Below are 14,931 nucleotides of genomic sequence, written 5' to 3'. Positions count from 1 at the left end.
TCACAAGTACATGCCAGTTGCCAAGCTTACGGCCATTGTGGCATTCCCCCGGTCACGCGATCAAAATTTGGATGCTCGGCAACTGGTTCTCATTGATGATGGTCGCAGTGTCCCTGGGGTCTCCTGATCCCCTTTTGCACCCTTCCGACCAGCCACGTCAATGGGGAAGCCAGGTCGACTTAACAGCTATGTAGCTAACTTCAGGACTCCAGCGATCCACTTAACAACTGTGGCAAGGAAAGTTGTAAAACGGAGCAAAACTCACTTAACAACCGTCTTGCTCAGCCGTGGAAATCTCAGTCTCTGCTGTTGTTGCTGTGAGTTGAGGACTCCCTTGTATTCTGTTTTCCCAAAGTTGTGTAATTGTTTGAATCTGGAGGCCCTACTTGGTTTCATGCCTCCTGCTAGCCGACATGAAACCGATCAGAGTTTAATCAGAATATAAGCTTCTTGTTACGTGGGGGTTCCGCAAGCCATTCAGTCTTTACCTACGGTAATCCGCTTCGTCTGGTTGTCTGAAATATCAGTTGCTCCGCCCTTCTGAAGATTTACACACACGTGTTTTTGCCCTCCTCTCTCCATTCCAGGAGTGCCACCTCATGAAATATGACTATCCTGATCGGATCCCCAATGGCCTCAACCTGACTTTTGGCATTGTCCTAGAAGCATACGAGGGCGAGTACACCTGCGTGGCGAGTTACCGAGAGAACAGCCGGGATTTTTCTCTGACGCGGACGATGAGAGTCAAGGTGGTAGGTAAGGAAAGGGCAGGGCAGGGGTCCCCGAACCTGGCCACTTTTAAGACTTGTGGGCTTCAACTCTCAGCATTCCTGGACAACAATGCATTCTTTTTTTTATCCTCATTGTGTATCCTTATTCTCTTGTAATCCGTTCCTCTGCAATCTCTAGCGGATGGGAGAAAGAAAAAAAAAATCAGGCTAGGGCAGGGGTAGACAACCTTGGCTCTTTTATGACTCATGGACTTCAACTCCCAGAATTCCTGAGCCAGCCTTGCTGAGGGGGAAAGGGAGAATTTCCAAGCTGAGCCATGCTGGCTCAGGAATTCTGGGAGTTGAAGTCCACGAGTCATAAAAGAGCCAAGGTTGCCTACCCCTGGGATAGGGAATTTTGGGAGTCGAAGTCCTCCCATCCTCAAGAAGCCAAGGCTTGAGACACCTGATCCAGGGGAAAGGCAAGGGGTGGGGTGAGGTGGAGGTAGGGGTGAGGGGCCACTGCTTAAGTCTCAGCCTTGCTCCAGGTCAGCCTCAGCTTCTCTCCAGCCTGACAGCGAGAGGCTGGGGTTCCCATAACTTGACCGTTAGAAGCAAATAACTAAAGAACAGAGTTGGAAGGGACCTTGGAGGTCATCTAGTCCAACCCCTTGCTCAGGCAAGAAACCCTGCCTAGACCATTTCAGACAAATGGCTGTCCACTCTCTTATTAAAATCCTCCAGTTTTTGGAGCATTCACAGCTTCTGGAGGCAGGTTCTTGGCCTTCCACCTTTAATTTTTATCCATTTATTATTATTTTTATGACACCCTATAATGCGACTCTGGGCAGTTTTAAATCTCTCTCCTGGCACAATTGTTTGTTTGTTCTTATTCTGCCTTTGGGTTGGCCTAGATTAGAAGACCTCCAAGGTCCCTTCCAGCCTTAGGATTCTATGATCTCGGGCATCGGGTTGGAATAGTAGAAGACCTCCAAGGTCCCTTCCAGCCCTAGTATTCTATGATTCCATGATCTTGGGCAGCACGTTTGACTGGAAGACGTCCAAGGTCCCTCCCAACACTGTTATTCTGCTATTCATGCTTCAGGCAGGACTAGAACTCATGACCCACCCACCCACCCCCATCCCCGCCTTCTTAACTGGTGCTTTAAGTACTAGGAGAAGAAAACTCTTTGCCTTTTATTGGCTGAAGCGGGTGGGGAAACTGGGACCCATAAGCCAGGATCTTGAACTATCACCGATGCTTTGCACCTTGTTGAAAGTGTGAAAACAGCTGTTGTGTTTTCCTGGGTGTGCAGTTTGCCTGCTTGCCTTCCTGGCAAGCCGTGTTCTAACAGGTGCCTCATTTGCTGGTGCGATTTGCAAAGGTGCTCTGCTTTGTGTTGTCTTGGGGAGGTGTTGGACATCCCATCTGGACACAGAAATTGAACTTCCCCTTCATCCGGGCAAAGCAGACAGCCTCAGGAACATGGGCCATGTGATCCTGATGGTTGTAGACCACCTTTTTGTTTTTTGCAGAAACACAATCCACTGTGAGGCACCCGAGACACACCCAGTCAGCCTCGCTCTGGCTTTCCCCTGCTTTCAAATCCTGACTCGATTCGATTTGAGCTGCTACGCCTTTGTTGCCAGCCTCCCTGCCCACTTCCCCATCCTGGTGCCCTCCGGCTCCCTCCACATCTGGAGCCTCCCAGCTGGCAGAAAAGTTGCTTGCGTCTGGGGGTGTCGTGGCAACGTCGCAATCCTCGGTTGCTATGCTGCCCTGCAGAAATATTTCGCATCAGGCAGTTTAAAAAGCTCAGCCCCCTTGAATGGATGCTTACAAAACACAGTTTTTGTGTGTCTGTGTGTGTGTGTGTGTGTGTATATATATATATATATATATATATATATATATATATATATATATATATATATATATATATATATATATATATATATATATATATATATATAGGGACGCGGTGGCTCAGTGGGTTAGGACGCTGAACTTGTTGATCGGAAGGTCGGCAGTTTGGTGGGTCGAATCCCGAGTGCCGCGTAGCAGAGTGAGCGCCTGTTACTTGTCCCAGCTTCTGCCCACCTAGCAGTTCGAAAGCACGTAAAAAATGCAAGTAGAAAAATAGGGACCACTCCGGTGGGAAGGTAACAGCGTTCCGTGCGCCTTTGGCGTCTAGTCATGCCGGCCACATGACCACGGAGACGTCCTCGGACAAGCGCTGGCTCTTCGGCTTTGAAACGGAGATGAGCACCGGCCCCTAGAGTCAGAAACGACTAGCACGCTTGTGTGGGGGAACCTTTACCTTTACCTTATATATATATATATATATATATATATATATATATATATATATATATATATATATATATATATATATATATGGATCTTTGGTTATTCGGGTTTTTCCCCGCGTGGAACTAAAGGTGTATATAAAGGTATACACACACACACACACACACACACACAGAGTATATATATATATATATATATATATATATATATATAATTTTTATAACCACATGAATTAGAGAGGCATCTGTTGGAGACATTTGCACACATGTTTCCTGGCTTGATCTACATTTTTTCCCCCTTCTCATCTCTTTGGTAACAGTTCGCCCCTCTCTTCCTCAAGGCCATCCTCTCCGTTCTCTGCCCGTTGGGTGCCAAGGAGCCAATAAAAGAACTGGCAACCTTGGGAAATTGGGCGTCTGACGTTGCACCGAGGTCCCTGCTTTGATTTTTCTGCAAGCCTGTTTAGCAGGCTCCCCGTAGTAGCAAAGATGCACACAGCCTGCAGCAACCCCCGGGCCCTTGGTATTTGGACAGTTCTTATCCTCTTTGGATTGCAGTTGTGCAGGGGGGCTGGTGTGGAGAACGTGCTGAGGCAGGAAGGTCCAGTGGTAGGAGAACGTGGCTGGATGTGGTCCTTCAGTTGAGTTGAGGTGTAGGATCTGCCCAGTGACTAGAATTCCTGGAGTTCCATCTAAAGCTATGGATGCGCCCAGAGAACAGTGAACAGAGATACGGAAAGATGTGTATCCCATCTTTTAACTCATCTAGTGTCCAGATGTGTTCAACCGCTGGATCTAAAGCAGTGTTTCTCAAGATTGGCTGCTTGAAGATGGGTGGACTTCCACTCTTAGAATTCCCTAGGTTTTTTTTTCCTCCTATTCCCCTAGAGCGGAGAGACTGCAGAGGAAGGGATGACAAGAGAGTCAGCAGGCCACAATGGGGATACACGTCAACAGGAATGCAGGGAATTATGGGAATTGAAGTCCACACATGTTGGGTGATGAAGTTCACCCATGCTGGCTGAGGGATTCTGGCAGTTGAAGTCCACCGATCTTAAGCTGCTAAGCTTGAGAGAAATACTGTCCTAAAGATTAAAGGATAGAAGGCCCCAAAGAAATTGGGGAGTTGTGGAGGGATAGGGTTAGGGTTCCAGACAGATGTTGAGGATGAGAGGCAATGCAGTCCAGGGAAGAGAGAAAGAGAGAAGCAGTTGGAGGTATGAAAGAGAAGAAATAGCCAAGAGGAGAAGAGATGGTAGCATAGAAGAAGGAATGCAAAGCACCTGGATATCTGACAGGAGAAAACCCAACTCCTAGAGCAGAGAGGCTGCAGAGGAAGGGATGACAAGAGAACAAGCAAGCCACAATGAGCCTACATGTCAAAAGGAACGCAGGAGTGCCAGGGAATTCTGGGAGGTGAAGTCTACCCAAGGTTGAGATACGCTGATCTAAAGACTGAGCAGATAATGGAGGCTACAGGACGAAATGAATTCCACGCACCTCTTTTGTTGACTTTATTTTATTTTAATTTTTAACTCGGTCTCTAGGATTACCAGAAAAATCAACGCCCCCCGTGATCATCTCCCCAACAAAGCGGATCGTCTACGAACTCAAGCCAGGTAACGGTCCAGCCGTGGCCCACCTGTTCCATCAGATCCAAATTCAATTTGATTTCAGCTCAGGATATTGCTGGAAGGGACCCTGGAGGTCTTCTAGTCCAACCATTTCCTAGCTCTCCAGGTCAGCCTCTGCCTTATAAAGGAGGGGGTGTCTTTCCTAAAATCTTAGGATGCTTCTGCAGATTTAGGGACCTCATCCTTCCATCAGGATCCTTCCACCCTCTCTCTTCCAACTGTTGCCCCCCCCCCCCAGCAATTCCTGTTTTTCTCAGGCCCCGGCTGGCGTTGTTGCGAGACTCAGTCTAGAATCCGTGGTGGCAGAAACGCAGGCCTCTCGCCCCTGTGTTCGCCTAGCATTATTTTATTTGATACCGTAGCTTCTTCCGTGGTGGTTTAATTGCTTTTGAGCCTGGCTTAAGTCACATGGCTGCAAACCGCACCCTGGGCTTTGCATCCCGTCAAATCCAGGACCGCAAGCAGTCCTCGGCTGACGGCTATTTGTTTAGCGACCGTTCGAAGTCACAGTCGCGTAGAACTTCTCACGTTTGCAACCGTGGCACGTGTCCCTGTGCTCACGTGGTCAAAATCCGGACGCTTGGAAACTGACTCGTACTCGCGCCGGCTGCAGCGTCCCGGGAGGTCACGTGACCATCCCCTTTTGCGAACGTCTGACAAGCACGGTCAATGGAGGGAAGCCATATTCACTTAACGAGAGTGTTACTAACATAGCAACTGCAGGGCTCCACTTAACAACCGGGCACAGGAGGTCGTAAATCTCACCCCAAAGTGTTTCACTTAACAGCAATATAAATTTTGGGCTCAACGGTGTTCGTAAGTCGAGGACTACCTGTATCCCAAACTGGGCAGAACCCGCTCTTTCCCCCCAGCCCCCTTTTGTGCTCCATTGACAAGCATTCCTGCTCACAACAGCCCACCTCCCACCCACCCACCCCTTTTCCACCAGCCCCCTCCCCAACGTTCCCCCTCCGTTTCCCCCCTAATTAGAAGGGGATTTTCTATCAGATTCACTTAACAACTGTGGTGAGAAAGGTCATAAAGTGGGGCAAAAGTCAGCCTGTTTTGCTCAGCAATAGGGTTTTTGGGCTCTATTCTGGTCATAAGTTGAGGACCCCCCCCCGTATTTCCACAATCAGAACTTTTGGGGGCTGCCAGGAAACCTTGATCCCAAGTGGATCCTTTGGGGGGAAGATCTGTGTGTGTGTGTGTGTGTGCGTGTGCAGAAAAGTCAAGTTTAGACCTGCCAGAAAAGTGAAGTTTAGAAGAAGGCCTTCGTCTTCATTCGTGCAATCCTGGGTTGCATAAACAGAACGGAACAGAGTCAAAATCACGGGAAGGGTTAGTACCGCTTTACAAACCCTTAGCAAGGCCACACCGGGAACACGGCATCCAGTTTTGGTCACCACGTTACAAAAAAAGATGCTGAGACTTTGGGAGAAGTGTAAAGAAGGGCAACCAGGATGAGCCAAGGCCTGGAGAGAAAAAACGTACGAAGAATGGTTGCAGGATTTGGGTAGGTCTAGTTCAGGGGTAGGCAACCTCGGCTCTTTTATGACTCGTGGACTTCAACTCCCAGAATTCCTGAGTCAGCTATGCTGACTCAGGAATTCTGGGAGTTGAAGTCCATGAGTCATAAAAGAGCCGAGGTTGCCTACCCCTGGTCTAGTTTAATGAAGAGAAAGACTTGGGGTGACATGATAGCAGTCTTCCAGTATTTGAGGGGCTGTCACAAAGACGTGGGGGAGCCAAGCTCTTCTCCAAAGCCCCTGAAGGCAGGAGAAGAAGCAACGGGTGGAAACTCATCAAGGAGAGAAGCAACCTGGAACTAAAGAGGAATTTCTTGGGCGTTAGAACAGTTGCAGGAATTGGGTATGTCCAGCTTAGTAAAGAGAAGGACGAGGGGAGACATGATAGCCAATGTTCCAATCTCTCAGGGGCTGCCCCAAAGAAGAGGGAGCCAAGCTCTTCTCCAAAGTGCCTGAAGGCAGGACAAGAAACCAATCAAGGAGAGAAGCAACCTGGAGTTAAGGAGAAATTTCCTGACAGTGAGGACAATTAACCAGTGGAACTCCTTGCCTCCAGAAATCGTGGGTGCTCCCTCACTGTAGGTTTTTAAGAAGAGACTGGACAGCCACTTGTCTGAAGTGGTGTAGGGCCGTGGTGGCGAACCTATGGCACGGGTGCCACAGGTGGCACACAGAGTCCTCTCTGTGGGCCCACGCACCGTCGCCCCAGTCCTAGGCCTTCAAATAGGTTTTATAAAACCTTTTCGCTTTAGGCCTCCGCCGCCGTGTACAAAAAAAAAAGGTTCAATCAATCAATCAATTTCAACTTCTCGCGGGGAAAAAAAAGATCTCACAAAGTTGGAATTGATTGATGGAACATTTTAGTCCCGCCCAGTCTGCCGTTACCGCTGCAGCCACGCCCACCCAATGGGCCACGCCCACCCGGCACCTGTCAGTACATAAGTGGGTTTGGGATTGCAGTTTGGGCAGTCGGTCTCTAAAAGGTTCGCCGTCACTGGTGTAGGGTCTCCTGCTTGAGCAGGGGGCTGGACTAGAAGACCTCCAAGGGTCCCTTCCAGCTTCCATCCCGATTGATTCATCTCCAGGAACCTCTGAAGCTGAAGGTGCAGCAAACTCCCTTCGTTGGGTGCCTGGGTCGGGAATGGCATGGGGTCACCCCAAGCTCCTCGGAGATGCCAGGCTGGTCCAGGAGGTGGTCCCGATTCCAGGTGGGCCTTACGAGGGATAACCTTCCCGTTCTTTCTCCTGCTAGGTGAACAACTGTTTCTCCATTGTGAGGTGATGTTCACGTTCCTGGAGGACTCTCCCCAGGAGGTCTGGTGGGGCATTGATGGAAAACACTCGGATGACGTCACCGACCTCAAGTTCAACGTGACCCACACGTAAGAGACAAGGACTGTCCACTCGTCTAAGAGGGGAAGGTCCTGACTTTCTCTAGGCCAGGGGTAGGCCACCTTGGCTCTTTGATGATTCGTGGACTTCAACTCCCAGAATTCCTGAGCCAGCCACACGGAGGGGAAAGGGAGAGGTTTTCAAGCAGGAATTCTGGGAGTTGAAGTCCACCAGTCATAAAATAGCCAAGGGTTGCCTACCCCTGGCCTAGGCCGCTTTATGACTCGTGGACTTCAACTCCCAGAATTCCTGAGCCAGCCACGCTGAGGAGAAAGGGAGAGTTTCCAAGCTGAGCCATGCTGGCTGAGGAATTCTGGGAGTTGAAGTCCACCAGTCATGAAGGGGCCATAGTTCCCCCATGCTGGCTGAGGAATTCTGGGAGTTGAAGTCCACCAGTCATGAAGGGGCCATAGTTCCCCCATGCTGGCTGAGGAATTCTGGGAGTTGAAGTCCACGAGTCATGAAGGGGCCATAGTTCCCCCACGCTGGCTGAGGAATTCTGGGAGTTGAAGTCCACCAGTCATAAAAGAGTGGTTGTTAAGTGACCCTTCTGGTCATTAAGCAAATCTAGCTTCCCCCATTGACTTTGCTTGTCTGAAACTGGTTGGGAAGGTTATAAATGGTGATGACATGACCCCGGGGATGCGGCAAACGTCATAAATACAAGTCAGTTGCCAAGCGGTCGTCTGACTATGGGGACCCCGCAACAGTCATTAAGTGTGAAAAAGGGTCACAAGTCCCTTTTCTCAGCCCCGTGGCAACTTTGGTCGCTAAACGGACTGTTGGGAGTGGAGGCCTGTCTGCACAACTCCGAGACTTCCCACCCAGCGGGTCTAAAGGCTGCCCAAGGCCGCGTTGTGAATGCTGAAAAACGCAACCCGTGTTTTGCCAGTGGGGGGCGCTCTTCTACTTGGATTTTTCCTTTCCCTCCCGGACCTCCTCTAGGGAGACCCCCTTGTCGATCGGGGGGACCAAGATCGAAAAGAATCTGGTTGTGCCCCGCGTGACGGAGAAGGATTTGAAACGCAACTTCACCTGCTTCGCCCAGAACAACCGGGGCCTCGTGCACGCCCAGGCGGTCGTGAGGATGAAACGTAAGGACATTTCCCCTCCCCTCCCCCCAAAGCAGCCCCTGGTTTTTCTGGGAATCCGGCAGCTAGCTCTGGTCTCTGCCAGGAAGGAGGATTTTTTTTTGGGGGGGGGGGCTTCTCATTTGGGAACTTCTGCTCAGCTGCCACAAAGGTGAAGGAAATGCCTTCTTGCTTTCTCCAGCCTCCTCAGAGAGGAAAAAAGGGGAGTAACGCAGCTGGAAGGGGGACTTAGAGGTCTTCTAGTCCAACCCCCCGGCTCAGGCAGGAAAACCTATACCATTTCAGACAAGTCACTCTCCAGTGTCTTCTTAAAATACATTCAGCATATAAAGGAACAAATCTTGCCGCCTCGTTTGGCCTTCCGACATTTCAGACCAAGCTTTCTAGGAAGGAAGGAAGGAAGGAAGGAAGGAAGGAAGGAAGGAAGGAAGGAAGGAAGGAAGGGAGGGAGGGAGGGAGGGAGGGAGGGAGGGAGGGAGGGAGGGAGGGAGGGAGGGAGGGAGAGAGGGAGGGAGGAAGGGAAGGGAAGGGAAGGGAAGGGAAGGGAAAGGAAAGGAAAGGAAAGGAAAGGAAAGGAAAGGAAAGGAAAGGAAAGGAAAGGAAAGGAAAGGAAAGGAAAGGAAAGTCAGAATAACAGAATAACAGAGTTGGAAGGGACCTTGGAGATCTTCTAGTCCATCCCCTTGCTCAGGCAGGAGATACCACTTCAGACACGTAGCTGACCAAAAAGAGATTGCAGCAAAACCAGGGTTAGTACAGTGGTTTCATAGAATGCTAGAGTTTTGTCGGCCCGTTCAGATCAGAAACCTCAGCCTTGCTTGACCCAACAAGAAGCAGGTGACCTGCTGGAGGCCAGTCCAGAACTTCTGGCACGCTGCTGCCCTCCATATGGGGCTTCGTTCCTAGTCCTTATTGGCCCCAGACCAGGAACTGAGGAGCTGGCTTGGAATCAGAAGCAGGAGACAAACTCTTGCAGAGGATCCGTCAAGGTGACGGAGGTGCTCCTGGTTCTGAACCAGGTTCGGGAAGGGAGCCCAGGTGATTTGGGGTAGAGGTCCCGATGCCCCCACATCTCCCCAACATTCGTGTCCATCTTCTCCTTCCTCCAGGGAAACTCTTACTTGTTTTAAAAGTCAGGGGTTGGCTGGGGTGCTTCTAGAAACAGCCATCTTGTGTTTCGCCTTTGTTGTGAAAATAATCTCCTCCTCCTCCTCTCCTTCCTCCCCTCTTTCTCCTCCTCCATCCCTTCTTCTTTCTCTTCCATCCCTCCTCTTCCTCCTCCTCTTCCCTTCAGCCCCAGTGTTGAGATACACCGTGGAGCTCGCCTGTGGTCTGGGGGCCACCGTGCTGTTGGTGGTCATTCTGACCGTCATTTACCATTTCTACTGGCTGGAAATGGTCCTCTTCTACCGCGCTCACTTTGGGACAGACGAAACCATCCTCGGTAAGGGAGCTTCGGCCGCCGGCCTTTGCCTCTGGACCTCCAGAGCTGCCTTTCTCCTGCCATGACCAGGACCTTCTTCTGCCTCCTGGCGATTGGCCCAAAGTCACCCAGCCGCCATTCATACCTAAGGCGGGACTAGAACTCACCGTCTCCTGGTGATTGGTCCACAGTCACCGAGCCGGCTTTCATGCCTGAGGTGGGACTAGAACTCCCCGTCTCCTGGTGATTGGTCCACAGTCACCCAGCCGCCATTCATACCTAAGGCGGGACTAGAACTCACCGTCTCCTGGTGATTGGCCCAGAGTCACCCAGCCGGCTTTCATGCCTGAGGTGGAACTAGAACTCCCCGTCTCCTGGTGATTGGTCCACAGTCACCCAGCCGGCTTTCATGCCTGAGGTGGGACTAGAACTCTCCGTCTCCTGGTGATTGGTCCACAGTCACCCAGCCGCCATTCATACCTAAGGCGGGACTAGAACTCACCGTCTCCTGGTGATTGGCCCAAAGTCACCCAGCCGCCATTCATACCTAAGGCGGGACTAGAACTCACCGTCTCCTGGTGATTGGTCCACAGTCACCGAGCCGGCTTTCATGCCTGAGGTGGGACTAGAACTCCCCGTCTCCTGGTGATTGGTCCACAGTCACCCAGCCGCCATTCATACCTAAGGCGGGACTAGAACTCACCATCTCCTGGTGATTGGCCCAGAGTCACCCAGCCGGCTTTCATGCCTGAGGTGGAACTAGAACTCCCCGTCTCCTGGTGATTGGTCCACAGTCACCCAGCCGGCTTTCATGCCTGAGGTGGGACTAGAACTCTCCGTCTCCTGGTGATTGGTCCACAGTCACCCAGCCGCCATTCATACCTAAGGCGGGACTAGAACTCACCGTCTCCTGGTGATTGGCCCAAAGTCACCCAGCCGCCATTCATACCTAAGGCGGGACTAGAACTCACCGTCTCCTGGTGATTGGTCCACAGTCACCCAGCCGGCTTTCATGCCTGAGGTGGGACTAGAACTCCCCATCTCCTGGTGATTGGTCCACAGTCACCCAGCCGCCATTCATACCTAAGGCGGGACTAGAACTCACCGTCTCCTGGTGATTGGCCCAGAGTCACCCAGCCGGCTTTCATGCCTGAGGTGGAACTAGAACTCCCCGTCTCCTGGTGATTGGTCCACAGTCACCCAGCCGGCTTTCATGCCTGAGGTGGGACTAGAACTCTCCGTCTCCTGGTGATTGGTCCACAGTCACCCAGCCGCCATTCATACCTAAGGCGGGACTAGAACTCACCGTCTCCTGGTGATTGGCCCAAAGTCACCCAGCCGCCATTCATACCTAAGGCGGGACTAGAACTCACCGTCTCCTGGTGATTGGTCCACAGTCACCCAGCCGGCTTTCATGCCTGAGGTGGGACTAGAACTCCCCATCTCCTGGTGATTGGTCCACAGTCACCCAGCCGCCATTCATACCTAAGGCGGGACTAGAACTCACCGTCTCCTGGTGATTGGCCCAAAGTCACCCAGCGCCATTCATACCTAAGGCGGGACTAGAACTCACCGTCTCCTGGTGATTGGCCCAGAGTCACCCAGCTGGCTTTCTTGCCTAAGCCGGGACTAGAACTCTCCGTCTCCTGGTGATTGGCCCAAAGTCACCCAGCCGGCTTTCGTGCCTAAGGCGGGACTAGAACTCACTGATTGACCCAGCCGGCTTTTATGGCTAACGTGGGACTTGAACTCGTTTCCTGAGGATTGGCAGAAAGGCAGGGGTCCTGGCATCCTAGGGCAGCTCTGGTGTGCAAAGGACTGATTGCCAGAGCCACAGGGCAGGGGTCTTCATGGAGACCCCTAGCTGGGCTCTGCTGGGACAGGAGACCTGGATTTGGCCTGTCTAGCTAGTCCTGGTCAGTTTAACCTCTGCCTTGAATGGCTTGTGTGGTGGGCTTTAATGCGAGACCTTCTCCCCGTCCAGTCTGGGGGGCTCCTGCAAGATCCTGGTTTAAGGGCCCAGCCTTGCCAGAGCAGAGACCCTCTTGCGATAGTGTTGACTGAGTTACCAATCCACAGAGTGGGGAGGGCTGCTACTACCGCTGCCTTTTGTCCAGCTACTATATGTTGATTGCATTTTAATTGCCATGTTAATTGGGCCTGGCTGCTTCCAAGGATGATCACAAATCTCTGTCTGCTTAAACACTATATCTTCTTAGCTTCTCCTGCAAGGCAGCGTGTAGAAGTTGCCTTTCACTTGAACTAGAACAGGGGTAGGCAACCTCGGCTCTTTTATGACCCGTGGACTTCAATTCCCAGAATTCCTGAGCCAGCTGTGCTGGCTCAGGAATTCTGGGAATTGAAGTCCACGGGGTCATAAAAGAGCCGAGGTTGCCTACCCCTGAACTAGAAGCTTCAGCCAGAAAAGTCTCCTGTTTTGTTGGCAATATATGTTTAGCATAACACAAGAAGACAGCTGGAAGGGACCTTGGAGGTCTTCTAGTCCAACCCCCTGCTCAGGCAGGAGACCCTATGTGCCATTCCAGACAAACAGTTGTCCAGTCTTCCTTGAAAGCCTCCAGCACCCACAACTTCTGGCGAGAAGTGGTTCCACTGAATAGCAGAATTGCCAGGGACCTTGGAGGTCTTCTAGCCCAACCCCTCGCTCAAGAGGAGAACCTATACCATTCCTGGACAATGTCCGTCCAGGATGACCTTAAAAGTATAGGTCATCCTGATCCATGCCCAGCTACAATGGAGAAGCCCAGTTGAAGCACCCCACAACTTCTGGAGGCGAGGAGTTCCACCGGTTAATTGTTCTGCCTGTCAGGACGTTTCTCCTTAGTTCCAGGTTGCTTCTCTCCTTGATTAGTCCTCCACTTATGACTATAACAGACCCTGCCCATTACGGCCATAAGTCATGATGGTCGTAAAGCTGGTCCCTCACCTGACCTACCTGACTACAGGACCTTCTTTGCAGCGGTCGTTAAGAACCGTTAGCCCGTGGAACCACCTGCCTGCCTCCAGACATTGTGGGGGCTCCAACACTGGAGGTTTTCAAGAAGAGACTGGACAGCCGCTTGTCTGGCATGGTCACAGGGCCTCCTGCCTGAGCAGGGGGTTGGACTAGAAGACCTCCCAGGTCCCTTCCAGCTCTGTCATTCTGATTTGCAACCCAGGAATGCAGATTTAATGAGTGGACAAGCGAAGCCTGGAGGGACCAGAGACAGTGGTTGCCCCTAACTCTTTCTGCTTCTCTCTCTCCCCCTCTCTTTTTCTCTTCTCTCTTCTCTCCTGTCTCCTCTTTCTCTTCTTTATCTCTTCTCTTTCTCTCTTCTCTATCTCTGTTCTCTCCTCCCTCTCTCTCTTTTCTCTTCTCTCTCTTCTGTCTCATCTCACTTTTCTCTTTCTTTTCTCTCCTCTCTCCCTCCCTCTCTCCCTCTTTCTTTTTCTCTTCTCTCTTCTCTCATCTCTCTTCTTTCTCTCTGTTCTCTCTTCTCTCTCTCCCTCTCTTTGTCTCTTCTCTTCTTTCTCCTCTCTCTTCTTTCTTTCTGTTCTCTCCTCTCTCTTTTCTTTTCTGCCTCTCTTTCTTCTGTCTTTCTCTCTGTTCTCTCTCTCTTTTCTCTTCTCTCTCTCTTCTCTCTCATCTCACTTTTCCTTTTCTCTCTTGTTTCTCCTCTCTCTCCCTCCCTCTCTCTTTTTCTCCTCTCTTCTGTCTCCTCTCTCTCTTTCCTTTCTCCTCTCTCTTCTTTCTCTGTTCTCTTCTCTCTCTCCCTCTCTTTGTCTCTTCTCTCTCTTCTTTCTCCTCTCTCTTCTTTCTTTCTGTTCTCTCCTCTCTCTTTCTTTTCTCCCTCTCTCTCTTCTGTTTCCTCTCTGTTCTCTCTCTCTTTTCTCTTCTCTCTCTCTCTTCTGAAACATCTGTCTTCTCTTTCCTCTTCTCTCTCTTCTTTCTCCTCTCTCTTCTTTCTTTCTGTTCTCTCCTCTCTCTTTTCTTTTCTGCCTCTCTTTCTTCTGTCTTTCTCTCTGTTCTCTCTCTCTTTTCTCTTCTCTCTCTCTTCTCTCTCATCTCACTTTTCCTTTTCTCTCTTGTTTCTCCTCTCTCTCCCTCCCTCTCTCTTTTTCTCCTGTCTTCTGTCTCCTCTCTCTCTTTCCTTTCTCCTCTCTCTTCTTTCTCTGTTCTCTTCTCTCTCTCCCTCTCTTTGTCTCTTCTCTCTCTTCTTTCTCCTCTCTCTTCTTTCTTTCTGTTCCCTCCTCTTTCTTTCTGTTCTCTCCTCTCTCTTTCTTTTCTCCCTCTCTCTCTTCTGTTTCCTCTCTGTTCTCTCTCTCTTTTCTCTTCTCTCTCTCTCTTCTGAAACATCTGTCTTCTCTTTCCTCTTCTCTCTCTTCTTTCTCCTCTCTCTTCTTTCTTTCTGTTCTCTCCTCTCTCTTTTCTTTTCTGCCTCTCTTTCTTCTGTCTTTCTCTCTGTTCTCTCTCTCTTTTCTCTTCTCTCTCTCTTCTCTCTCATCTCACTTTTCCTTTTCTCTCTTGTTTCTCCTCTCTCTCCCTCCCTCTCTCTTTTTCTCCTCTCTTCTGTCTCCTCTCTCTCTTTCCTTTCTCCTCTCTCTTCTTTCTCTGTTCTCTTCTCTCTCTCCCTCTCTTTGTCTCTTCTCTCTCTTCTTTCTCCTCTCTCTTCTTTCTTTCTGTTCCCTCCTCTTTCTTTCTGTTCTCTCCTCTCTCTTTCTTTTCTCCCTCTCTCTCTTCTGTTTCCTCTCTGTTCTCTCTCTCTTTTCTCCTCTCTCTCTCTTCTGAAACATCTGTCTTCTCTTTCCTCTTCTCTCTCTTCTTTCTCCTCTCTCTTCTTT

General features: G+C 50.5%; 1 protein-coding gene across 1 annotated transcript in view; it reads left to right on the top strand.

Annotated features, from left to right (window-relative positions):
* Positions 1–14,931, top strand: part of IL1RAP (interleukin 1 receptor accessory protein) — a gene marked incomplete at its 3' end in the record, with an annotated part of 74,120 nt that overhangs the window by 37,425 nt on the left and 21,764 nt on the right. Inside the window, exons 4-8 of the mRNA XM_083363953.1 lie at positions 588–756; positions 4,568–4,639; positions 7,436–7,565; positions 8,521–8,669; positions 9,961–10,110. Of these exons, the coding sequence (XP_083220079.1) occupies positions 588–756; positions 4,568–4,639; positions 7,436–7,565; positions 8,521–8,669; positions 9,961–10,110 (670 nt within the window). The remainder of the gene's footprint in view (positions 1–587; positions 757–4,567; positions 4,640–7,435; positions 7,566–8,520; positions 8,670–9,960; positions 10,111–14,931) is intronic.

The sequence above is a fragment of the Vipera ursinii genome, assembly GCF_947247035.1.
Source record: "Vipera ursinii genome assembly, chromosome: 5".
Lineage (NCBI taxonomy): Eukaryota > Metazoa > Chordata > Lepidosauria > Squamata > Viperidae > Vipera > Vipera ursinii.
The sequence above is the reverse complement of the archived record's forward strand: the minus strand, read 5'-3'. Positions and strand labels throughout refer to the sequence as shown.